Raw genomic sequence first — 25,723 nt, 5'->3', positions numbered from 1 at the left:
CACAGCGGGTAGGGCGTTTGCCTTGCACAGGGTCAACCAGTCAACCTGTGTTCGATTCCCAGCATCCCATATGGTCCCCCAAACACCACCAGGAATAATTCCTGAGTGCAGAGCCAGGAGTAACCCCTGTGCATCGTGGGGTGTGACTAAAAAAAAAAAAGATGCATCTAGAAACAGAAGTGGGGAGGGGGGACTGTGGCCCCACAGCAGGTAGCTCAGAGAGCAGGAGGAAGGAGGCGGGGAGGGTCACACCTGCTCAGGGTCCCACAAAGGTCCAAGAGGGAGATCAAGCAGACAGCCCCCAACCCAGCGTTGGCAGACGGCTCTGCGGCCTCTGCACAGCGCCAGTGACATGCCAGCAGGTTTCATTTCATCTCGTGCATGTTATTAAGGAGGTGGTGGTGGATCGGGTCCATGCTCCGCGATGAGCGGAAAGTGCAGAATGAAGCAGGCTGCGGTGGGAGAGGGCGGCCGCAGGGGGGGCAAGGAGGTAGGAGCTGCAGGACGGCCACGCAGGAGCAGCCAGGCTGGGGTGGACGTCCGACACCAGGGCACCCCCCTCCTTTAAAAAGGATATCTGGAGGGTGGGGCTGGAGCGACAGCACAGCGGGTAGGGCGTTTGCCTCGTACATGGCCAACCGGGGTTCCATTCCCAGCATCCCATATGGTCCCCCGATACCGCCAGGAGTAATTCCTGAGTGCAGAGCCAGGAGTGACCCCTGTGCATCGCCGAGTGTGACCCAAAAAGAAAAAAAAAGAAAAGCAAAGCTCTGGAGTTGGTGCCAGAGACAGATCAGGCCGTGGGCAATCCGTCAGCACGTGCACCCCCGCCAAGGCGGCGGCGGCGAGGGGGCGTGGCCTCCGCGCGGGCCCCGCCCCACAGCGCGCGGCGCGGGCGGCGTGGGCGGGGCGTGGGCGGGCCGAGGAGGGCGGGGCGCGCGTGTGGGGGAGGGGCCGTGCCCGCGCGCGCGCCCGGCGGGAGGCGGCGGCGCGGCGGGGCCGTGCGCGCGCAGGGGCGCGGCCGTGGCGCGCTGGGAGCGGCCGCGGGCCGGGGGCGGGAGTCACCTGCGAGCGGCGGCCGCGGCGCTCGGGCTCGCGCGGGCTGCGCGGGGCCGCGCTCCCTGAGGGAGGCCGGGAGCTGCGGGGACGGACGTGGCGCCCGGCGGGGTAGGTGAAGCGGCGGCGCCGAGGCCGCGGGGCCGCCCGACGGGAGGAGCCGGAGGCGGCGGGCCGGGGCCGTCGCGGGCGGCGCGCGGAGGTGTCGTCGTCGCGGGCGGCGGCGGCGGCCGACGCCATGTTGGGGGCCGTGAGAAACGGGGCGCTGCGGGGCCGCCCGGGAGGCCGCGCGGGGCCGGGGATCTGGGCGCGGCGCCCCGGGGGTCCCCGCCGGCCTCTCCGCCCCGAGGCGGCCGGGGCGGGGGGCGGCGCCGAGGGACTCGGGGCCGAGAGCCGGTGGGGCGCCCGGGGGACCCCCAGGGCCGGGGCCTCCCGCGTCGCGCGCGCGAGGGGCGCCGAGGTGACAGGTCCGCGGGCGGACGCCCCCCTGCACGGGAGCCCCCCGGTCGTGCCCGCCGTGCGGGCGTGGGGCCGCGCGACCCCCCCCAGCGCCGAGAGGGGCCCCCGCGTGGCCCCGGCGCGTCCGCGCGCTCCGAGGCGGAGGTGATCGCGACTTTGCAAACTTTTTTTTTTTTTCTGTCCTTCCCGGCCCGGGTTTGCACCTTCGGACCGAGCCGCCCCCGCCCCGTCAGCTCCCGGGGTCGTCCCGGAGCTGCCCGCCCGAGGGGCGCCTCTCTGTGCTGAGCTCCCGGCCCGCCCCGGGCGTGCGCCGGGGGGCGTGGGGGGCGTGGGGGGAGGTGTTAAGTTACTTATTTGGAAATCTCCGGTGATCGCCTCAAAAAATAAAGCCGGTGCTCACGCGAGGCTGCAAACAAGATTCAGCTTGAACTGCCCCGCTCGAGCGTCACCGCTGCGGCGTCGCTGGGTTTTGTTTTTTTGGCCACACCCGGCGGGGTTCGCTCCTGGGGGGGCAGGCGGGGTGGGGGGGGTGCTGAGTGGTGCTGGGGGTGGCACCCGGGTCGGCCGTGTGCAAGGCCAGCGCCCTCCCTGATGTTCTCTCATAGCTCCAACTCCTGCTGTTTTCCCTTTAAGAGTTAAAAAACGGAACCATAAGTAAAATAAACCCTCAAACAGGTAGGTTTAAAAAAAAAAAAAGGTTGGACTGTGAGTAGGAAGGCGAGCAGGGCGTCTGATCCCTGGTATGTGGTGTGGCCCCCTGAGACCTCCAGGAATGGGCTCAGCACGGAGCCAGGAGTGATCCCTGAGCACCGCCAGGTAGGTGTGTCCCCCCCTACTCCCAGCCGGCTAGTCCCTACCCCCCCAAAAAAAAGCCGTGTGCGGAGATGGTGTCCTTCTTGTTTTACTTCCTTGGCAAATAAGTGCCATTGTACAGGTTTATGTGTCTGGGTGAAGCATTCCGTGGTGCATAACTTCATGGAATCTTGTACCCCAAGCCTCTTGGGTTTTTTCTCAGAGCAGTCTCTGGCCTACCTGGTTTCACGGCTCTGCTCATTCTGGCTTTAGTTCAGCTTCTCCTTGCAAGTACTGACTGCCTAGAAAGTTCATTGGATGTTTTTAAATTAAAAAGAAAAAAAAAATTTGTCTTTTGGTTGGTGCTCAGGGCTTATGCTCAGGGGTCACTCCTGGTGGTGGTTGGGGGATCGAAACTGGTCCACTTGTGCAAGGCAGGCGCCCACCCTACCCGCTGTGTTTTTCACCCCAGCCCCAGAGCTCATTGTAAAGGGTACCTATAATCAAGTTTTCCCTTTCAAAAATACTCTCTCTAGGCTAGCAAAGTAACTCTAGAACTGTTTGCCTGCGTGGATTCGCCAATGCTGCATGGACTCTATCCAAAAAAATAAATAAATAAAAAATACTCTAACCCATACTTTTGGAAGTTTATCTGCTTTGTTGTCCTTAATCTACCCTCTCTCTTTCCCCAAGAAGTTTGCCTGGAGCTGGCCTGGCACTGCTTTGGTGGCAGAGGTGCCTTGGGGTCTGAGAGAGGCATCAGTGTGGTGTCCCCAGGGCATAGCCGACTCCAAGGGTCTGCCTGGATCAGTACCCCTTTGCTTCCTGTAACTGTACTTCCTTTATTTTATAGGGAATAGGGAGTGGAGGGGTCCTTGTACAGAGGAATTAAATCTTCTCTAACCCTCACGGTCCCCCTTTTTACTTGTAGAACTTAGTAACTTGGTGAGTTTTTGGCCGGGAATCTAGAACTTGAATGTCCATGAGATTTCTGAGTAGACACGAGACTGGAGCACAGTCAAGTACCAGTGTGGATCAGCGAAAGGATAGTGCGGTTTTGAGGTGTGACTTGCATTAATATGCACTGATGGAAGTAGAATTGATGCTTGAAAAATCTGAAGGCCGGTCAGGTGTGTTTATTTCATGTGTCTCACCTGTTTTGTCAGGATGGTCTTAGTAGTTTTTGTAGAATGCCCGAGTGGAGAGCTCGCTTTTGTTTTGATCAGATCATCTCTGAGAACCAGCTTTATACCAAGCCTTGTGCTTCTCGGCCCAATGCTTGTGGCGTCCCAGCGTAAAACCCTCCCCAGGACCCCTTGCAGAGTCTAGGGGAAGGGATGCTGCGATTCTGGAATGAAACTGCTGTGGACTTTGAGCTCCCTTCCCTGCCCCCCTCTAAGGTAACACTCCAGGCCATCCATCACCCACGTCCTGACCGGGTGTGCTGGCAGTGGGAGCCCCAAGAGGAAGATGGAATGCATTCAGGTGGTGGCTGGAGAGGCCCGAGCAGGCAAACAGACCTCGTCCTCATTCCTGCCTTACCAGCTGTGACTCGAACATTGCTTCCATCTTGGCTCTCCATGTCACTGAGCTCGTGTTGAGGTGGACTCTGGACTCCTGCCTCCCCGAGAGTGAGGTCACGGATGAGCAGAATGGCTCTGTGGGACCAGGGAGGCTCACAACCCTTAGAGCTGCCTGCTCAGCTTCGCCTTGGCTGTGTATACGAAGTCCCCAAGGAGTTTCTTATGACCTAAGGCCAGAATACCCAGGAAATGGAGGTTTGGGACAAGGCACGGGTAGTTTTGCCTGCCCTCGGGCTGCTTTTTAATTTTTTAAATTTATTTTAAATTTTTTATTTTTATAAAGTAGTTCACGATATTTAATTATATTTATTATTCAAACACCAATCCTACCACCATTACACCTTCCTGCCACCATATTTCGGGTGTTTCCATCCCTAACCGCAATCCATGCCCCAAAGCAGAACCGAAATAATATGTTTTGTATTGTTTGTCATGAAAAACCACCGAAAATGCTACAAAAAAGTTTCCTTAGAGAAAAGAGTGTGGAGATTGTTGTATTTCACCCAGGGGCCATTAAGCTCTCCTACAAGAGATCACTAACCGTGTTGTTAAAGTTTGACCTTGTGTGCTTTTGTATATATCTTTGTAAAAAAAAAAATACTTCCCTCTAAAATCGGTTGCCTCCTGCTTTCAAATGTAGTGCGGTACTCTTGGAGTATGGGTGGGGTGAAGTATGAGATGTCCAGGAATAGGTTCACTCATGGCTGAGGCTCGGCCGAGCATGGCGGCAGTTGAGTTCTGGAGGATTTTGGCGCTGGGGCTGGGGCCCTTGGGGCGGGAGGGGTCTCACCTGCCCCCCCTCTGGGGTGCCCCGAGTGAACCCAGCCTGACTCGGGATATGGTGCATGGTCATGGCAAGCGTCATGTTATGCTCCCTCCCGGGAGAGAAGGACATGTGATCTGGATGGTGGCTGATGACGAGATTATCCCGTGCCAGCCAGAGGTGGCTTCTGGGTGTGACTGCTGAGTTGCCTGAGATGGGGATACGGGTGGGCATAGGATCTCCGTTCCCTGGTTCCCTGTTCCGTTGAACCCGGAGTTCTAAGTCACAGAGTCCCACATACCTGGGTTTTTCGGGGATTCACTTGTGGGTGAGGCTCGGCCTGAGCGTGTGGAGAGTGCTCTGACTGTTTTTTTAAAGCACTCATCTTAATGTGCAGTCACGGTTGAGATGTGTTGGCTCGATGCACTCTGCCACCCTCTCCCATCTCCTTGTTCTCTTCATCTTGGGGTAAATAAAAGAGAGAGAGCGTGGGCCACATTGGCCTGGAAAAAGGGACTCGGACCCAGCCTGTCCCCTCCTCCAGGAAGACCCCCTGCCCTAGGACTGCCACTGGCTGCAGCTTGCTCCTTCCTGAACTCTACATGGTGGGGCTCCATTTCCCAGCAGACCAGGCAGACCAGCTTTCTGTCATCTGTCACCTCCAGCCCTCCCAGGCACTGGGGCTCCTTCCTCTTTTCCAAACTTAAGTCCATGGGTGCTGGTGGAACTGTGCTCTTGGTGACCCCGAGTCCCTCCTTCCCACCTCCGTGAAGCCTTGTCCTCAGTGTGGAAATAGCATCAGGACCTTTTGGTGGCTTCTGTCCCGCTGCCCCGGAAGAAGTCATAGTGGTGACTTGAGAAGCAGCATTTCCTGACACCTTGGGTCCTTCCCCACCTGCTGACTGCTTTCTCCAGCTATCGGTGTTCCTACAGTCTGTAGTTTACTCTTTCCACCTTTCCAGAAGTGGGACTATCCTGAATTCGTTATCCTTATTTTAGTTAAACAGTGCTTGAAGGAGAATGCTTCAAGTATTCTTATTTATTATATCTTTATTGTTCTTTGGTATTCTTGTTTATTATATCTTTATTGCTCATTAAACTTGTATTTGCTTATAATAGTCAAATTTCTCTACAGACCCTTCATTGCATTTTGTTATTAGAAGCTTTTTTTTTTTTTTTGGTCTGTGAGAGAATGTGCTTAGAGTAAAACGATCCGGCACTCTCATATAGTATTACTTAGAGAGATCTAGCAAAGGTCTTGTACATCCTTCTGGACTTTGAAGGTATAAGGGTCAGGGGTGAGGCTTAGCTGGGCAGATGTGCTTTGTGAGCAGGAGGCCAGTGTCTGACCCTTGTAAGCACACGCAAAAGCATGTATCACTTGTGCTCTGTAGAGAAGTTGTCAGTCGCCTTCTTTCACTCATTTTTACATTGAATATTAATGTATTCTTGCAACAAGTGGATTTAAAAAAGTATATGTATATGAATGTCATAACCAGGTTGTTCTGGTTTTTCAACATGATAGACAAAGCTGTAGTGAACTTCTTTATGTAAATGGCTTTGTACACTGGTCTAATTTTTTGCATATATTTTTGGAAATAAATTTGCTGTGTGAGCCTTGTAAAGCACTTTATCACCAGAATGGTCTTTAGAGCAGTTGTTTCAGTATCTGCTTTAAAGACTGCATGCCATCTCTCCTAAGTCTTGGGTGCACCATTGTCTTTTTTGGGGGGTTTTGGGACCATACCCGCTGCTGCCGAGGATTTACTCCTGGCTCTGACTCGAGGATCACTCCTGGCAGGCTTGGGGAATGATCTGGGGTCCCAGGGATCGAACTTGGATTGGCTGTGTGCAAGGCAAGCACCCTGTCTGCTGTTCTGTCATTCTTGCCGCACCATTGTGATTTTTTGTTTGGTTGTTGCTGAAAACCTTGTTTTTCTTCTTTTTCTTTTTTCAGTGGTGGGGTGGGTGGGTGCACACCTGGCTATGCTCAAGCCCATGTGCGGTTCTAAGGATTGAACTGGGGTTTGCTCCATGAAAGGCAAGCGCCTTATCCCTGTAGTCTTTCCAGGCCCTGAAGGCCATGTTTTTCTATTTATTAGTCCTTTCCATTTATTCTTCAGAAATTGCTATTTATAGTTTACTAGCTTTTTTTCCTTACTGACTTACAGGCATCCTTTACATATTAAAAATGTTGACTCTTTTGCTGTGCATTGTAAATATTTTTAGTGTCTTCCCTGCTTTCCAGTGTTAGGGCTGAAATCCTTCATCTGGTGAAATATTTTCTTTTATGCTATTTGTCCTTTTCATGTTATATTTAACTTTCCCTCTCTTTGCGTAGAATTGGGCTAGAAATTAAGGTGGCTTTTTCACTGTTAGAGTTAATGCTGAAGGAAGACTTTGTTGTTTCTGAGCCACACCTGCTGCTGCACAGGGCTTGGTCCTCTACGCTTAGGGGCCTCCTCCTGGTAATTTATATCTCAGTATAAATATCTGTGGTTGAAAATTCCAGGGTCAGAAGCTGGCTTGTGGCACTACTGAAGTTTCTTGTTCTTACGCATCACCTCTAAGCCCCGGCATTACTGTAGCTGTGTGTCTGCTTAGTGGCCTGTGGGTGCGGTTAGGGCCCGAGTCTCTGAAGCTCGTGAGACCTGCTCGGGCACGCGGAACAGTGCTTTGGCTTCTCTGCCCTCTGCTCTCATCCTCCTGCTGCTTGACTAGGTGTTTCCCCAGTTGGATCTGCCCAGTTCTCTGCCTCTGCTTTGGAACTCCTTTTTAGCCTTGCATTCTAGTGTTTTTGTTTGTGTGGCCGACCAACATCTGTCTTGTTGACACTCTAGGGGTTCTCCATGTATGACAAACCGATGTCTTCTCCCTCCCAAAGCACTGTGCTGTGTCCCCCTTCCTAGCCTATTGGCGCACTTCTCCCTCCTGCCGTGTCCATGGCCCCCTGGCTGCCCCGCCCTGTCACCCTTTATGGTACACCTCAGGCTTGTATACAGCACCTGCATCTTTCTGGTCACCCTGGCACTGCTTCTGTGCTCTGCTATGTGTTTAGAACGTTTGTCTTGGTGGCAGGGTCAACTCCCCCTCAGGCCAGGCTCTGAAAGGCCACGCATCACTGGAGTGGCTACAGCGTGTAGCTTAAACCCTGCAGTCGGATGCTCTCTACCTCTTGAGTCTGGTGTTCATTCTTCCTCTCCTTTCCTTACCCGGCTTCCCCTCCAGCCTGGCGCATCCACAACCCCTTTTTTCTCCCTCTCTCCCCAAAAGTCTGACCTGCCACCTTTGTGGTAAGGCCCGGCCTGAATTTCTCCTTGTAGGCACTATTTCTTGACATTCCCCTCTGACCAAAATTATCCCAAACCAAACATTTTGTCCCTCGGATTTGACACTTGTTTCTATAATTAAAGGCATTGGTTTCTCCTGTTCCTTCAGACTTGGCGTTCATCACACTGCTCTGTTCATAGCCTGTGGGAAAGCCATGCCCTTCCTTGCTTTGTTTCCTTCTCAGTCAGTTATTCCCTCCTCCTCTCCCTGGAAACACACCCTGCCATGGAGTATAGGAACTGTGCCCACTTGTGTATATCACTTGGAGATGTAGCTGATTTTCTCCTTCACAAAGATTGTTAGCTTTAAACATCTCTTACTGTTTGTGGGCCCTATCCAGTGGTGCTTGGAGGCTGTTCCACCTCTGCTTGTGGGTTGCCCCTGGGGTGCTCAGAGACCATTCGGTGCCAAGCCCAGCCTCCAGCACTTGCACTTGCACTCAGCCCCTCTCACAACACCTCTGCCTTTCAATACTGCATATACGGCAAGTGGTCAGTGAACATATGCTACTTCAGATTCATTGAAAATTGCTTCCCATTTTACGGGATTCATCTTGTTTTTTGGGGGGTTAGGGAGGGACGGGACTGGAGTGATAGCACAGCAGGTAGGGCGTTTGCCTTGCACGCAGCTGACCCGGGTTCGATTCCTCCATCCCTCTCGGAGAGCCTGGCAAGCTACTGTGAGTATCCTGCCCACACGGTAGAACCTGGCAAGCTACCCGTGGCGTATTTGATAGGCCAAAAACAGTAACAGTAAGTCTCACAATGGAGACGTTACTGGTGCCTCGAGCAAATCGATGAACAACGGGACGAGGGGCACTGGTGTAAGTTCTCTGCTGACCACGCCTGCTGTTTGACATGAAGGCTGAGGGCGCCATGCTGCTGGTGTTGGCAGTCATCTGGGCCCTGCATGGGCTGCCCCTTTGGGATTGGACGAGGGCCTGGAGACAGTGTGGTGGGGACAGAGCTATCTGGTCCCTGCTAGGCCTGCCCCTGGCCCTGGCACTGGTTCCCAACCCCAGGCTAAAACTGGGATTGATGCTGGCACACCCTTCCTTGTTCCGCCTGTCCTGCCACCCTCTGCTTCCTGTCCCGGCCTCAACCAGGACTCCTCGTTCCTCTCTTTGGGGACTCCTGTTCCAGCCTCTCCTTTCTTGATTTAACTTCCGTGGTTTCCACAGTGATCTTTGAAGACTCCAGATCCACTCAGGCCCCTTCTTCCAGAAACTTCTGAAAGAACGCTCAGGAATTTTCTCCTGAATAGCTCCTGGCCTCTGCCCCCATGCCATACATGCCTCTTAAAGCAAGAACACATTTTAACTTGTGGAACTTCGTGCCTCATCTTTTTTTCCTTTTGAAATTATTTCACATATTCATCTGGTTTCTAGTGTTCAGGTTTCTGTGTTTGCCAAGCTCTGCTTTGCTCTGTTTACTTGCATCTTTACCGTGTTTATCATACGAACTTTTGAGGCAGTGCCACTGAGCCACATCCTGGACCCTGGACACCAGCTTTCTTTCCAGTGTTTGCCTGTTCCTCTTCCCTAACCCAAGGTAGAAAGCCTTGAATGTAGTGGGCACACTGTTACTGCTTGAGCGTTCTCTGACACTGTAGTAAGATGGCAGGCGTGCCAAGCCTGCAGTGGTATTTCAGCCTCACCAGCTTTATTTTTCAGATATTATACAGTGATTCCCCTACAGCTGTCAGTACTGCACAGCTGCCTCATGCAAATAGTTTCTCAAATTATGCAGTTTTTTGATCTGAATTTTGTGGCCGGAAATATGCACACACATCCGTTTTTTATTTGCTAACTAAACAGCTGTGCTTTCTTGGTGAGAAAGAATACATCATTTTTATCTATGATGCAATTGGGATTTTTGAAAATTAGGATCTGCCATGCCCAATACTTGGGATTCATAATTAGGGTCTATATATAAATAGGCCAGGATGCGAGCTTATGAATTTAAAATCTGTGGGTCTAGAGAACCAGTTGACATGTAGAGTGTGGGTTTTTTCTAAGATGATGTCTTTGGTCTTGGCCACATTCAGGTGGAGAAGCCGCTGCCACTTTGATTTCAACCCAGTGCCCATTGAGGATGTGTGGGTGCTGTGCTGTAGGAGGTGGTCCTTTTCGTGTCAGGAGCCTGTAATCTGTTGGAAGTCAGCAGATACCTGCTCATGGAATTTTCTGGAATGTAAGATACCCTAGGTTGTTGAAAGGATTTTAAGGTGCGCCGCTGTGGCCCGAGGCTCCTGCAGTGCTTGTGTGTTGAAGGACTGGAAAGAGCTCTTTTTGTTTGATTCTTGTTTTATCAGCCCCCAGCTGACAGTACTGGGAGACAACTTCAGCTCTGGACTTGGGGCCTGGCAGTGGGTGGGGGTGGTGGGATCACCCAGTGCTCCTACACACAGAGCCTGTGTGCCATCTGCCTTTGGAAGGTCTCACATCGGTGAAGGAGACCAGACCCAGCCAGAAGGGGGACGAGGAAGCTAGGTATGAGCTTTGGGAATAACTAGTCACCCCCTGTGACCTGAACAAAGAGAGAACTTGGAGGAGGAGGAGGAGGAGGAAGAGGAGGGGGAGGAGGAGAAACTTAAAAATTGGGACAGACTGGGACTTGACTGAAGAACTTTTTTTTTTTCTCTTTGGGTCACACCCGGCGATGCACAGGGATTACTCTTCTGGCTTTGCATTCAGGAATTACTCCTGGCAGTTCTCATGGGACTACATGGGATGCTGGGAATCGAACCCAGGTCAGCCACGTGCAAGGCAAATGCCCTACCCACTATACTATCGCTCCAGCCCCTTGACGAAGAACTTTTAATACCACAATACGTATTTAGTTCTGTTGGCCAGGGAACCTTTGATATATATTATATTTTTTGAATTTATTTTTTAAATTAAGAACCTTTTGGTCATAGCTGTAATTAAAGAGTACTAGTACTAGAGGAACCCAGGTGTGCGGGACCCGGGGCTGAGTTCGCCAAGCCTGCTCGGATCGGGACTGGGCCTTCTCCAGCCAGACCCCCCCATTTTCCAGTAGCTTGGCAGCCACACCCACAAACTGCCCTCAGTGCTGTGTAATCCCACCAATGGCCAACATCCAGAGACCATAAGACCAAGCTCCTGAAAACAAAGTGGCCGCAAAGCGGCCGCATGACATGTAATCGCCTTGTTCTCCCTCTTGGAGAACCTGACAAGCTACCAAGAGTATATTGCCTTCATGGGAGAGCCTTGCAAGCTTCCCATGGTGTATTCATATCCCAAAATACAGTAAAAGATATATGCATACCTCTCGGAGAGTCCGGCAAGCTACCGAGAGTATCCCACCGGCATGGCAGAGCCTGGCAAGCTACCCGTAGCTTCAATATGCCAAAAACAGTAATGATAGGTCTCATTCTCCTGACCCTGAAAGAGCCTCCAATCGTTGGGAAAGATGAGTAAGGAGAGGCTGCTAAAATCTCAGGGCTGAGTGTAATAGAGACGTTACTGGTGTGCGCTCGAATAAATCGACGAACAACGGGATGACAGTGATATAGTCTGGCCTTACAGAATAAGGTTTAAGGTAAAGACTGGCAAGAAGGCTGTTTGAAACCCGGGATCCCTCGAGGTCAGGGAGATGGCTCAAGAAGTCAAACACCTGCCTGACATTTGAAGGCCTGGAGTTTTCCAGCACTTCTGGCATTTGTGACCTGAGTCCCAGCATTCCTGCCATTAGGTGACCCTCAGTCGCACCACCAGGCCTGGCAGCACAGAGCGGGCGCCCAGCATTGCTGGGGTGCCCTGACTGCGATAAGAAAGATGCAGAGTCTGTTCCTTTCCTTCCTCCTCTTGTACTCTGATACCTGCTGTCATTCTCACTGAGATGCTTCCAGTTTTCCAGATTAATTTTCTAAAATCCTCAGCTGATCATTGAGGATTGGTTGTTTTTATCTAGACGCTGTTGGAGTTGTCTGTCAAACCTCACCTGTTTGAGTTGCACCTTCTGAACCCTCCTTCTGTCCTAGCAGAGTTGTTTCAGTATTTGAATTCACGGTGTGTTTGAAACTCACTACCACATGCTGAATTAAAAACAGAATTTTATCAGTGACTTTATCTGAGTCCATCATAAGGCCCACATGAGTGAGATAATTGTCCAGTGTTTGTATCTAAAGGCAGCAGAGTGCACTGGAGGAAACTTCCCACCAAAAGTTGCTGTGAAGCCAGGGGGAAGATGCTTAGCCTCGTCTAGGGCTGTTTTCTTCTTTTGTGAAAAGGTAATGCTCACTTAATATAATTGACATTTTATTTATTTATTTGTTTGTTTGTTTATTTGCTTATTTTTCCCGGCAGTGCTGAGGGCTGCTCCTAGTTCAGTGCGCAGGGGCCCTCCTGTTAGTGCCCAGGGCACTGTGCGATATGGGGAGTGAAACCTGAGCCTCCTGCAGGCAGAGCCTGGAGATTCTTTCTTTCTTTCTTTCTTTTTTTTCTTTTTGGATCACACCCTGCGATGCACAGGGGTTACTCCTGGCTCTGCGAATCCAAGTGCTCAGGGGACCATATGGGATGCTGGGATTCGAACCTGGGTCAGCCACGTGCAAGGCAAACGCCCTGCCCGCTGTGCTATTCCTCCAGCCCCCAAGCCTGGAGATTCTTATGCAGTAAAATGTGGATGTAGGAGCACATGTGCTGATACTGAGATCAGCCTTGGCTTCTTCTCTCTCCTTTTTGGCTCAGGCTGTAGGATCATTTGAGTGAACTGAAGGTCTATTTGGGCTTGAGAGGTGTGTTAAGAAATCAACTCTGGAACACTTGTCTTTCTTGTCCTAGGTCGGCCCTGGGTTTTGTCCCTGGCACTGTTCCTCCACACCCCCAAATGTTCTATGTCTTCTCTCTTAAACTCACGCTAAAGTTTGAAGTTTCAGTTCTTCTCATTCTAACTTTACATGGGGTTCAAGTTAAAATATAAAAAGATGGTTTTGTTCTTTTTTCCCTTGTCTAAAGAAACCTGTTTCCGTGGTCATTGCTGATATCCCTGGTAGATACTGTGAAGTTGGTTTGTCATGGTGAAAAAAATTTTTATTTTTCTTTTTGGGTCACACCCAGCGATGCTCAGGGGTTACTCCTGGCTCATGCACTCAGGAATTACTCCTGGCAGTGCTGGGGGGACCATTATGGAATGCTTGGAATCAAACCGGGTTGGCTGGGTGCAAGGCAAACGCCCTACCCGCTGTGCTATCGCTCCAGCCCCCCATGGTGAAAAAACTTTTACCTGGTTGGTAGGATAACTAAACTTATCAGAACTCTAAAAGTGTTCACTGTTCAAGGCTTTCTTCATTCTTATTTGGGTGGGTACATACCTGGCGATGCTCAGCAGTTACTCCTGGCTCGGCACTCAGGAATCACTCCTTGTGGTGCTCGGAGGACTATGTAGGATGCCTGGGATTGAACCCAGTTCAGCTGCATGCAGTGCAAATGCCCTCCCCACTGGGCTATCGCTCCAGCCCAAAGCCTTCTTCACTTTATGCTAATACTTGACTGAAGGTCATCCCTGCACCTTACGAAAGTGAGACCCATACCAGGACCCTGTGCGGTTGGCAGTTCTGGGGAGAGAGAGGGCTGGTTGGTGTTGGCCTTACCTCTCCCTTTCCCTTGCCTGTCTTCCCTTGCCCAGTCCAGTGTCTGGGCTTTCACTAGAGCAGTAATCAGGATTTAGAAATCTTGATTGATAGGAAGACCAAAGCTTGTTGGAGAATGAATTCCTAAGCAAGTAAAGACTTGGAGTAAACCAGAAATATGGCCCACATGTCAGCAGAGTTCGTTATTTTCAGACAGAAAGGCTAGGAGTGATGATTTTATTCATGGTGCTGGCTGCTTCTTCTTTTTCTTCTTCCTTCTTTTTGGAGAGCGGTTAAGTAATACGTGTGAAATCTCAGCCCCGCCTTTGTGCTGAGATTAGAGTCCAGGGGCTTGGCTTCGAGCTCAGTGGATTGCCCAGTGCCTGCACCAGCTCCTGATGCCCCTGACACCAGGTGTCACAGGGCCTGTAAGATATGAGGTGGCTTCCATCTGAAGCTCATTTGCGAGGAGGAGATAAGGAGTATTGACTTACAGCAAGATGAGCCAGGCCATAGTATTCTATGACAGTTGGGCTTCTTGTAATTGTAAACTGTATTTTCTCTCTTTGTAAAAAAAGTTTTTGCCTTTTCTAGTATTACATTTTAACAGGTGGTAGACATTCTACCAGAGACCATGTTTTTTAGAAACAGGATGTCACCATAGGATGAGGGAGGTTAAATGTAGTTCTTGTCTATTCTTGTGAAGAAGGGAACTGGACACTTTGGAACTGGACACTTTGGATTAAGATTTTTAGAAGTTGGTGTATGAAACCAACTTCATAACAGAGAATTTTTTGAGGGGCTCTACTTTCACTGTGATTAGTACTATCAGACCCTATTTGTTGGAAAAGAAGACAAAAGAGATACTAGTAGTTTTCTTTATAGTGGCAGCAACAAGGGCTGGAGCAATAGCACAGTGGGTAGGGCATTTGCCTTGTACATGGCCGACCCGGATTCGATTCCCAGCATCCCATATGGTCCTCTGAGCACCGCCAGGAGTAATTCCTGAGTGCATGAGCCAGGAAGTGCATGAACCCCTGTGTAATATAATACCGGGTGTGACCCAAAAAGCAAAAAAAAAAAAATAGTGGCAGCAACAAATTAAAAAATACATGTTCTTATAACTTAGAAAATATCCTGTAGAAAAGAGATTAAATAGAAAATAGCAACAAAAAGTATAAGATACCTGGGAACTCACTTAAGAAATATAAGGATCTTGTGAAATAATACCTACAAAATTACCAGCTCATAAAAGATTTGCAAAGTTGGGATATGGTCAACTTGGGTAGGAACTATGAAAAGTATAAAGATGTTAATTTGGGGGGCTGGAGCAATAGTATAGTGGGTAGGGCAACCTGGGTTCGATTCCCAGCATCCCATATGGTACCCTGTGTACTGCCAGAAATAATTCTTGAGTGTAAAAGCCAGGAGTAACCCCTGTGCATCGCCAAGTGTGACTCAAAAAGCAAAAAGCAAAAAAAAAAGTTCATTTGTTGGGGGCTGGAGTGATAGCACAGTGGGTTTGCCTTGCACACGGCCGACCCAGGTTCGATTCCCTGCATCCCATATGGTCCCCTGAGCACCACAAGGAGTAATTCCTGAGTGCAGAGCCAGGAGTAACTCCTGTGCATCGCCAGGTATGACCCAAAAAGCAAAAAAAAAGTTCATTTGTTTCCCCCTAAGTATAATAAGAGTTACCAAAAGTTCATTGGGTTTTGTTTATTCTTTCAATCTATTATAACTGAAAAATGGTTCTAATACCCTAATTGTACATTAGAATCACTTGAGAATCTCAGACAAAACTTCACATAGCCTGAGCAATAAAATGAGAGTATTTGGAGGGGGTGGGTGGGTATTTGGGGTGGGTAGCTAACTTTTCTTAACCCTTTCATATTTACCATTAGAGCCCTGTTCTTTTGGTTTTTCTGTTTGTTTTTAATTTCTGTTTCAACCACTTAGATTATTTGTAATAGTATTTGGTGACATACCACTTTCAAAAGATCTTCACAACAAATTGGAACTCACTGTAAAATCATTAAACCTCATCCCGCTTGAGTCCCATGCGGGCTCTCTGAACGTGACTAGATCTGGGGCAGGACGGGGTCTGAATGGTTGTGCTTTCCCTGTATCTGAAACTCTTGCATTTCATGTGAGACTGGAGGGGTGATGTAACTGCCCAGAGGCTGAGTGTGATGTAATAAAGCATCCCTCTTGCACCACTGTTCGATTTTATAATTACGTTGCCCAACACAGTGCATCCTTTTTCAAGAAGATTCGAAAGCTGATTCAAGAGACTCACTTTAGTCATTTTGTTTGCTTTAAGCTTCCGTTTATGTATTGGAAAGTTAAGTTTTTCCTTTTCTGTTTTTTTGTTTGTTTTTTTTGTATTTTGTTGTTGCTGTTTGTTTGATTTGGAGCCATATGCACTGTGCTCAGGACTTATTACTGGCAGTGCTTTGGGGACCCAGTGGAGTGCAGTGAAAAGACCCCCTGGCCGAGTGCGATGAGTGAAGAGAAGCAGCCACACTCGAGCCAGTGCTGCGGGGCATTGTTCTGGGGCCCTGGCTGAGTTGTGACTATGCCTTCGGATGTTGCTTCTCCAGAGCGGCCTCAGACTCGGCACTAAGGAGTGAGCAGGTGTCTCCCAGGATGAAAATGGAGGGACTGGGCAGAGACCCAGAGGGGCAGGCAGAGTGTGATTGAGGCTCTGGATTTGTTCCCCAGCACTACCACCCCCCTCCCCCTGCCACACCACTGCGTATAGCCCTGGACGCCCCCAGCCCAGCGTGTCCCGAACTCTCAACTGTCAGCCTGTCCGACCAGGCTGAAGATCACTGTTTCCCAGGACACTGCAGTCTTCTCTCTGTTGCCAGCCCTGTGATCACAACAATAAACAGAAGGCCAGGGAGAGCTCACTGTATAGGAAGATGGCATTTCTCCCCCCTCCCCCCCTGTTTGGGGGCCATGCCTGGCAGTGCTCAGGGCTCTCCTGGCCAGGCTTAGGGACCATATATGTACTGGGAATCGAACCTGGGTTAGCCGTGTGCAGAGCAAGCAAAGCAAGTGCCCTACCCACTCTGCTGTCTCTCCTGCCTGACATTTGTTTTGTTTCAAGGTCCTTGTGGTCAGTACCATGAACAGAATGGCAGGAGACTCTCCTCAGGACAAACAAAGGAAGGGGCTGACGACCTCACACAGCACACTCCGACCTAGAGCCCAAAGTAGAGGGCCGTGGAGCTGTGCTAGTGAATAAGCCCATTAGAAGGTGGCCAGGGGGCAGCCAAGCCACAGTACAGTGGGTAGGAGAGCGGAGAGCTGGGTTTCCCTTTCAATCACCTTCCCTTCTCTCCCTTTCCCGGAGCACTTCTATGTTCATTCCGCAGTGTTTTCCTGAGGCTCCCTTCTTTCTTGCCCCCCTGTACAGAGAATATTTCTAGCCACCTTGCCTATGACTGACCCAGAGTTGGCATCTCCTGTGGTCCCCAAGGCAGCCAGGAGTGATCCCTGGGCTCAGAACCAGGGATAAGCCCTGAGTACCTCTTGGTGTGGCTCAAGAATAAAATTAAAAATCCAAAGGGGCGGGAGGGGCTCAGCAGCAGAGCTGCTGTCGTTCTGAGGCCCAGGGTGTGGCTGTGTAATGACCCTTCTAGTCCCCAGACTGGGACCTTTTTATTTTCTGTTGGAGGGGCCCTTGCAGGGCGCTGGATACTGAGCCAGTGGGACTGGCTTGAGGATGAGGAGAAGGTGCTTGGCTGTCTCAGTGCCCGGGTGGGCCACTGGTGCTGGGGACACCCAGACTCCGCCCACGCAGTGAGGCCTGAGGCGTGTGGGAAGTCCTCCCGGCCCCCAGAGCCTTTCTCCGTCCTCCCTGCCTGAGTCATCCTCTGCAGTTACTGGTGTGTGCTCTGCCCTGCGAGCTTGGGAGTTGGTGTCCGTCCGACTCCCAGAGTGTGGACGGAGAAGCCATGAGGGGAGTGGCTGAGATGAGATGCCTTCTCTTGTCTAGCCAGTGGCTGAGATTTGTGAAGGAAAACTGGAGTGTGCTGGACAAGATGGGTAAAATCGTGACGCTGCTTTCAGAAGGGCTGGAGGAGCCTTGGACAGTCTTGTCATACCCCAGTTGTTTCTGTTCCTGAAGTGTGGCCTGAAAAGGGGGCTCTGCGGTGGCACCCAGGTCTCAGCCGGCCAGAGTCCCACTCGCTGCCCACAGATGGGCGCACTCTTTGTTCATGTCCTTGTTTCCTTGTTTGGGCAGTCTGTGCTCCCTCCGCCCCAGCACAGATCTGCAGCACCCTCGTACCATCCTTCCCAGATCCGGGCTTACTTGGTGTGAGGATGGGCTTCCTGCTGTGGGGGAGGGAAGGCTCTGCTGCACTGGCCAGTGTGGGGTCCTTCCAGTGTCCCCAGACTAGTTGTGACTAGCGCAGCAGTCCATCCAGCTAAGAGAGCTGGGTTTCTCTTTCGATCATCTTCCCTTCTCCTCTCCCTTTCCGGGGCACTTCTATATTCTTTCCTGCAGTTTTTTTCTGAGGCTCCCTTCTTTCTTGTCCCCCGTACAGAAATAATTCCAGATGAGTAGGGATAGTGCAGCAGGCAAAGTCAGAGTTCCTTAAGGAAATATCAAGTGGGACTCAATCATCATTCAAACAAATGAAGATGTTAGAAACGGTTGTTCGTCATTCAGGAATTGTGTGGGACCAGAGAGTGGCCTGGGTTCAGTCCCTGGCACCCATGTGGTCCTTGGCATCTGCCAGGAGTGGTCCCTGAATGCAGAGCCCGGAGTAAACCCCGAGCACAGTTGGGAGCAGCCCCCCAAAGAGAATTGCTTACATGTCTGTAAACCGGGTGGCAGAGCTCCTGTCTTTGCCACCTTCTAACGAGCAGTGGCCCGCTTCTCCTTCGTTGCATCAGCCTTAAACTGAGAGGGATTGTTTGAATAGAGATCCAGGCTTCGTTTTTTTCCAACACTCAAAGGGGACCACACTAACAGGACATTCTTTTATATATACAGATATATATTTAAATTTTATTTTCATAAGGTTGTTCACAATACTTGATTATATTCAGTATTTCAACACCCGTCCCATCACTGTTGCACCTTCCCACCACCATTGTTTGGAATTTTCCCACCACCACCCAAGCCTGCCCCAGAGGCAGGTGCTAAATAATTTATTTTGTATTATTCGTTATGAATAATTGACTAAAATGATCCAAAAAGGTTTCCTTAGAGGAAAGTGTGTGAAAATTGTTGTGTATCATTTTGGAACCATTAAGCCCCTATATAAGAGAGCATTGAGATGTTATTAGAGTTTGAGCCTTTGTGTGCTAATATGTATATATACATATATATTTAATTATTACTATTATTTTTGCTTTTTGGGTCACACCCGGTGATGCACAGGGGTCATTCCTGGTTCTGCACTCAGGAATTACCCCTGGCGGTGCTCAGGGGACCATATGGGATGCTGGGAATCGAACCTGGTCGGCTGTGTGCAAGGCAAACGCCCTTCCCGCTCTGCTATCGCTCCAGCCCCAATTATTATTTTTTTAAATCAAGATTGGTTGTCTTCTACCTTACACCCCATCAAATTTGGTGTTATCAGTGGCATAAGGTATGAGATGTCGCTAGGCTGTGAAGGTCACACGGTCCTAAAACGACATTCTTCATTGATGGTGATGACCTGTCCTTTTGTGTCATCTTCCCCAGTTAATCTTATCTCTGGCCAGTGCTAGGGCTTGCAGTGAAGGCCTGATGATGGGCACTACTTTCTTGCCCCAGCAGGGTCGTCAGTACACCTGAAGGTGCCCCTACCCACTGCTTAGCAGGGCATAGGAAGTAGTTCTGTAGTGGAGCAGCCAGGAAAGCCTAACATTTTGTCTGTGCTTGCTTAAAACTAGTCTGGAAGAGTATGCCTGTCTGCAGGAACCTGGTAACACAGCACTCGGGTATTGCACCTGGGTAACGCAAATAGCTGGGTAACATGGGCACCTGGGTACTGTAGGCACCCGGGCAACGTAGGTCCCCAGGTAACACACCTGGGTACTGCAGGCACCTGGCAGGCCAGGTTCCCCTCCAGCATTTCGGGGGCCAGTGCAGACTGGGTTCCGGCTTCTTTGCCTCTTCCATTATTGCGTCCACTCTGCTCCCATTTCTTTGCCAGCTCACATTTCAACGAATGTTATTAGATGCTTTCCTCGCTGAAAAGCAGAAAAGAATTCCAGGAGACGAACAGTGAAGGAGGCAGTTTTAGAAGTGATGAGGAAGGAGCGAGCGAGGGTCATGCCTTCCAGAGAGAGTGGGCTTCTCCACAGGGCTGGGGGCCAGGGGGAGAGCAAGGGCTCCCCGAAAATCAAAAGGAGCCACACATGCTAAGCCTCCAGAGGGGAAGTGCCCTTCTGGCCTCTGCCAAGGCTTTACAGGCCTGTTTTACAGTCGGCCCCGTGTGGAGCTGGAGTCTGGCTGCCCCACCCTGCCTCAGTGACTGTCCACATGGCGGGTCTGGGCATGCTCAGTTTCGGTTCCCTTGGGCTGGCAGCAGAGTAACTTGTTTTGATCCCACCTTGACTTTATGACTTCCTGAAAACTCACTACCCAGCCCCCAGGCCCATTTGACTGTCCACTTCCTGGGGACACTGCAGTGGATTAAGTGGGAATAGATACCTTTAGTTTCTTGTCAGCCTCCCTGTCCTGCCTCAGGACCTCTGCAGTTTTTGTGCCTAGACGCTTCTCCCCTGTCCCCAACACTGCGGTATCTGGTACCACTTTGGTCTGAGTTGCTCCAGCTGATGGGTGCAAACTCCTGACATGACTTACTGTGTGTGTCTCCATTCCCCCGGACCCTCTCGGCTTGGGTGGGAAGATTGAGATCGCAGAGCGTGCTAGCCTGGTTTCTGGAGACCCGATGGGTGCCGAGCAGACACGCTGTGAATGTGCCTGTACTGCAAAGGATGAGGAACCATGAAGTGCAGCTGCAGTCCTCGGAGCCTGCAAGTGACACTGTTAGTGTGGCGTGTGATTTGCTCATTTCTGGTTTTGTGTGCGTGCATGTACATTGACTCCTCGTTGTCCCTGTCATCACAGTATCCCATGACTGAGTTGTTGGCATTTTTTTTCTTGGCATGTAGATGATGTGTTCTGGACTGCGAGTAAGTTTCCAGCAGTACACACTTGCCTTGCTGGCATCGCCAGATAAAAGGGAAAGGAAACTGGTGGGTCTTGAAATCTGTGGCATCTTAGATAGAAGAAATGTGGTGTTTTGGGGGGGTCACACCTGGCATTGCTCAGGGCTTACTCCTGGCTCTATGTTCACACTCCTAGTGGTTCTTGGGGGACCATCTGGGGGGTCTCAGGGGATTGAAACTAGGTCAACCACGTGCAAGGCAGTTGCCCTAGCACTGTACTAGCACTTTGACCCCAAGAAATATGGTTTTATTTCAGTGCTCCACTCTGTTCCCACCTCCGTTTCTCCAGTGGTCCCCATGGTTACATTCAGAGCTGCCACTTCTTGGCGGTGCCAGCCACTATTCCGTGTGCCTCCAGGGAGTGTCCATTGAGGAACTGAATGTGTCTAGATTGTGCTGTCAGTCTTGGACCCTTTCATTTCTTACACACCCTCCCATGCAGGGCTCAGAGTCTGAAGGTCCTGCTCGTGATTCTTGGCCAACCGGGCCAGATGGCTACATTTCAGGGCCCGAGGTGGTGTTATGGGGGCCTGGAGGTGGTGACCTCCCTGTAGGGGTCAAACTAGGGTCGGGCACAGGCACGTATGCGCCATAGCCCCTACAGTACCTTCCTACTAGGGAAGAAAATGGTAAATTCAGCATTGGCCCTGACTCTGCTCCGGAGTGACTTGGTGTGGTGTGGGGGCAGTATGTGTGAGCAGTGTGGGGGCAGGGGGAGCAGGTACTGTATGTGGTCTGGGGATTTGGACTGGGATTGGCAGGTGCAGGGCAAGTGCCTTGGCCCTATCCTAAGCTCTCTGGCCCCATCACAGCTGTAAATGCTCCTCTCTAAGGACTTGGGGAAATGGTTAAAAAAACTGCAGTGGTTTTGCATGCAAAGCCCCAGGTTCAAGCCATGGTACACGGTCCTCTGAACACCAAAAGGAGTGACCCTGGACCTGAGAGTCTCCCCCCAGCAGGGCAGGGGAGGGCAGTCGGGCGTCAGCAGGTCTAAACTGGAGTGAAGGCAGGATTCCTCAGCTTGTCTGGGGCCACACGCAGCTCTGCCCCCAGGGACTGCACGGGGCTCCCACGCGCAAAGCGTGAGCTCCAGTTGTTAGGCCCTGCAAGTCAGGGTTGCATCTAGGGCTCAGCTCTGGGCCCTGGAGCAGGTGGCAGATACGGGCTCTACGGCACGTTACAGAGCTGACCTTGCTGATGTGCTCGAGCACCTTTGCTTTGCCCTGTGGCAGACATCTCAGGTACAGGCCAGCTTCCACTGCAGCCCAGGATGGGGCAGACCCAGCCCCTTGCTAAGAGGAGCTGAAGGTCCACTGCAACTGGGGGACTCAAGGGGACAGAGCTTAGAGGGTTTCGGTCTGCTGGAACTGGCAGGAACCTTGCTGCTGAGGACAGTTAACGACTCCCACCGGCCTGGGAGAAGACCTGAGCTTGGGAAGGGTCAGCGGGAGGGTCAGGGGCGGCACTGAGGCAAGCCGGCTGGCAAGGCTGCACCCACGTGCCACACTGCCCGTCTTGAGGCTCAGGATCAGATTTGCATCTGCCAGATCTTCCTGAAGATTGACTTAGGGGCTAAGCGGATTCAGGGACACACAGAGCAACACTCGTGACGGTGCGGGCGGCAGCTGTCTTCTGGGAGGACACTCTTTCCTGTTAGTTTCTGTAATCTTTGGCCCCTTGTTCAGAATCCCTCAGAGGTTACATGTCATGGTACTGGCTGTACTGTTTTGCAAAGATAACTTATTTTCATTGTCCAATTCTTTTATGTCAGTAAAGATACTTTCGTGATGCCTTCTTAACTGCAGCAGTGCTGTTTGTTGAGCATTAGTGTGTTTCTGAGGCTTGTGAACACTGGCAGAGATTATTCCTTTCGGTACGTGTGGGAATTATCCCTGAAGGAACAGTTTGGGATGTTTTGTCCTTGGGTAAAATTAATAATTTGCTAGATTAAATTTAGACTTTGTAAGTTAATATATACATTTATGATTTCTGTATACTTACTATTTTTCTTTTTTCTTTTTTTTTTTTTAAGGCTACTAGCAAAAGATGGTGGATCGCTTGGCTAATAGTGAAGCCAACACCAGACGTATAAATATTGTTGAAAACTGTTTTGGCGCAGCTGGTCAGCCCTTAACCATCCCCGGACGGGTTCTTATCGGAGAGGGTGTCTTGACTAAGCTGTGTAGAAAAAAACCCAAAGCCAGGCAGTTTTTCTTATTTAATGACATTCTTGTGTATGGTAACATTGTCATCCAGAAGAAGAAATACAACAAACAGCACATCATCCCCCTGGAGAATGTCACCATCGACTCCATCAAGGACGAGGGGGACTTGAGGAACGGCTGGCTCATCAAGACCCCCACCAAGTCCTTTGCTGTGTACGCTGCCACCGCCACCGAGAAGTCAGAGTGGATGAATCACATCAACAAGTGCGTCACCGACCTACTCTCCAAGAGTGGCAAGACCCCCAGCAACGAGCACGCCGCGGTCTGGGTGCCCGATTCAGAGGCTACTGTGTGCATGCGCTGTCAGAAGGCCAAGTTCACGCCAGTCAACCGCCGCCACCACTGCCGTAAGTGCGGCTTCGTGGTCTGCGGGTCTTGCTCCGAGAAGCGCTTCCTACTGCCCAGCCAGTCCTCCAAGCCTGTGCGCATCTGTGACTTCTGCTATGACCTGCTCTCCACCGGGGACTCGGGCCTGGGCCAGCCCACCAGGTCGGACTCCTACAGCCAGTCATTGAAGTCGCCGCTGAATGACGCGTCAGACGATGACGACGATGATGACAGCAGCGACTGAGGGCGTGCTTGGACGTATTTATCGGGTCTGACTCTGAGAAACCAGCTTCAGGGCTGTAATATTCTGAGCTCCCCGTTCAGCTCTAGCCATGAGTTTGCTTGAGAAACCTTTAACCTACGTGCCTCAGTATATTCTCTAGGAAATAATTGCTGTGTCTTCCCCGTCAGCCCCCATGTTCTCTGGGGATAGACCAGTGCAGCTGTGTTGGAATGAATGTTTGGTTTCTTTTTCTCCTTTTGCTCCAGATGATTTGGGGGAAGGTCGGGGAAAGATGTGTGTTTTACAGATCATGACCCATGTTGTCGTTTATTATCTGTCCTGTCATATGGGAAAACTCAAAGCAAAAAATAATGGGGAAATGAGAATATTGTGGTGAGTTAATTGTATTATCAGCTTTTTAAAATTTTCTCACCATCCTTGCTAATGTTCAAGACACCAGTAACAAAAACACAGGATTTGGAAATACTTTGTATACCAAGTGGTGCCTTATCCTAATAGCACTGTTATATGAAATCATGAGCCCTACTTTCTTACTTTTTGGTTTGTTCTAAAAATACACTGGTGCTCTCTGAAGTGATAAAAAGAACGTTTCTGAATGGGTGGTACTTAGAAAATACTTCTGTCAGCTGCAAAAAATCCTAAATTTAGAAGTTCTCCGTTCTCTAAGAATATTTTTCCATAAAATAGTTGTGATTATATTTTTATGTTTTATAGGTACCAAATTGTAATTGTCAACATTTGCAATGAATAATAGGTTGTCGTTCTTATTGATCAGATATAGAGTTGTCATATTGCATTAGTTTCTACCTTTTGTAAGACTTATTTGTAGGAATAAATTCATCTTTAACATTATTTCTAGAATGAAAAATCTTATAAAGTCCTTCAAATTAAACAGTCTCTTAAATCTTACTACAGAGCACAAGATTTGCTTAGGCTGAAGATTTGCAAGAAATGGTGTGTGCAGATGGCAAGGACCAGACCCATTTGGTGGAACTAGATTCGTATCTGTGGAGTATTTGTCTATTTCCTTGCGAAACGATGTTGAATTTACAAATAAAGTATTATATTTTATAGTTTTGTAATGTCCCAAACAATATTTCTATTTTTGTAAAGAATTATACATTGAATCTATTTCTGAAATCATTTTGCAATTTATGGAAATAGAGTAGCAATGGCTCTTTCTAAATTGTGAACTTTTGAGTCAGTCTGGATTGCTTTTGACAAGTGGGTATTTTTTACTCTTTGCTTTTGAGGTAGCCATTAGGTTGAAAATGTATTTATCATAAAAACCTTGATGCGTTTTGCACCACTCATATGCTGCAGATTTCTATAGTCTTTGAAGCATCAATCTCAAATTTTAAACTCTGCCTGTTTTAAATTTGGATGCATTGCTCCTGCCTGCTCCTGCTGTCAGTGGTGGGTTCAGTAAGTTGTCACGGCCAGTTCTTTGGCTCAGGCGCCGAGCTCGCTGTGAAATGTCTGAGCTCCAGTGTGCTCTAGATAGGAAATGGGAGAGAAAGGCACCCCGGGCGCTTTGGTGGTTTTAGCATTTGGCCGGACTTCTGATTCCAGTGCTCTGTACCCAGACACAATCAGCCGTCGTCTCTGAACGGGGGACTGCGGTGGGGGGGGGGGGCGGGGGGACTTCAGCAATGCAGGAACCAGAGGGACTCTAGGGGACTCCTCTCACAATAAAACCTACTTGACAACTTCCCTTCTGTTCTGTGCGTGGTTGACGTGGAGATTCCCCCGGCCACCCGGACGGATGCACACTTTGCCTCATTTCACAGCCCTGCGTGCCTCTCTGTGCCCAGTGGAGCCCTGGGCTGGGGGCGCACAGGCGCTCACTATGCGCACGAGAAGCCAGGGTCATTTCCTCTGTTGCTGTCTGCTCTTGTGAATGGTTTTATAAACCTCAGCCAGATTTAAGCCCACAGTGACTTCCGTGGTGGCTTCTCTTGTGGAGCCACTTCACTGGCAGCGCTGGACTGACCGTGCACTGCCTTCGCAGTGCATGAGCAAAGCTTGGCATAAAGGAAGCGGGGACTCCACGGGCCAAGGGGAGTAGTGGGGCACCTCCCACTGCCAGCATGCGTGCCTTTAGGTCGGGGCATAAACAGCATGAAACGGCCACAGTGGCTAGAAAGTTGTTTATCACCCTTACACA

At 50.3% G+C, this 25,723-nt stretch overlaps 1 protein-coding gene across 1 annotated transcript; it reads left to right on the top strand.

Moving 5' to 3' along the window:
• The first annotated feature begins 1,023 nt into the window (after positions 1-1,023).
• PLEKHF2 (pleckstrin homology and FYVE domain containing 2) lies at positions 1,024-24,627 on the top strand. The gene is made up of 2 exons (XM_055126983.1): positions 1,024-1,167; positions 22,793-24,627. Exon 2 carries the CDS (start codon positions 22,807-22,809, stop codon positions 23,554-23,556), a length of 750 nt encoding a protein of 249 aa, XP_054982958.1. The 5' UTR covers positions 1,024-1,167; positions 22,793-22,806; the 3' UTR covers positions 23,557-24,627.
• Positions 24,628-25,723: the final 1,096 nt, after the last annotated feature.

The sequence above is a fragment of the Sorex araneus genome, chromosome 2 (genome assembly GCF_027595985.1).
Source record: "Sorex araneus isolate mSorAra2 chromosome 2, mSorAra2.pri, whole genome shotgun sequence".
NCBI classification, from domain to species: domain Eukaryota; kingdom Metazoa; phylum Chordata; class Mammalia; order Eulipotyphla; family Soricidae; genus Sorex; species Sorex araneus.
This window is presented reverse-complemented; position numbering and strand designations above follow the sequence as displayed.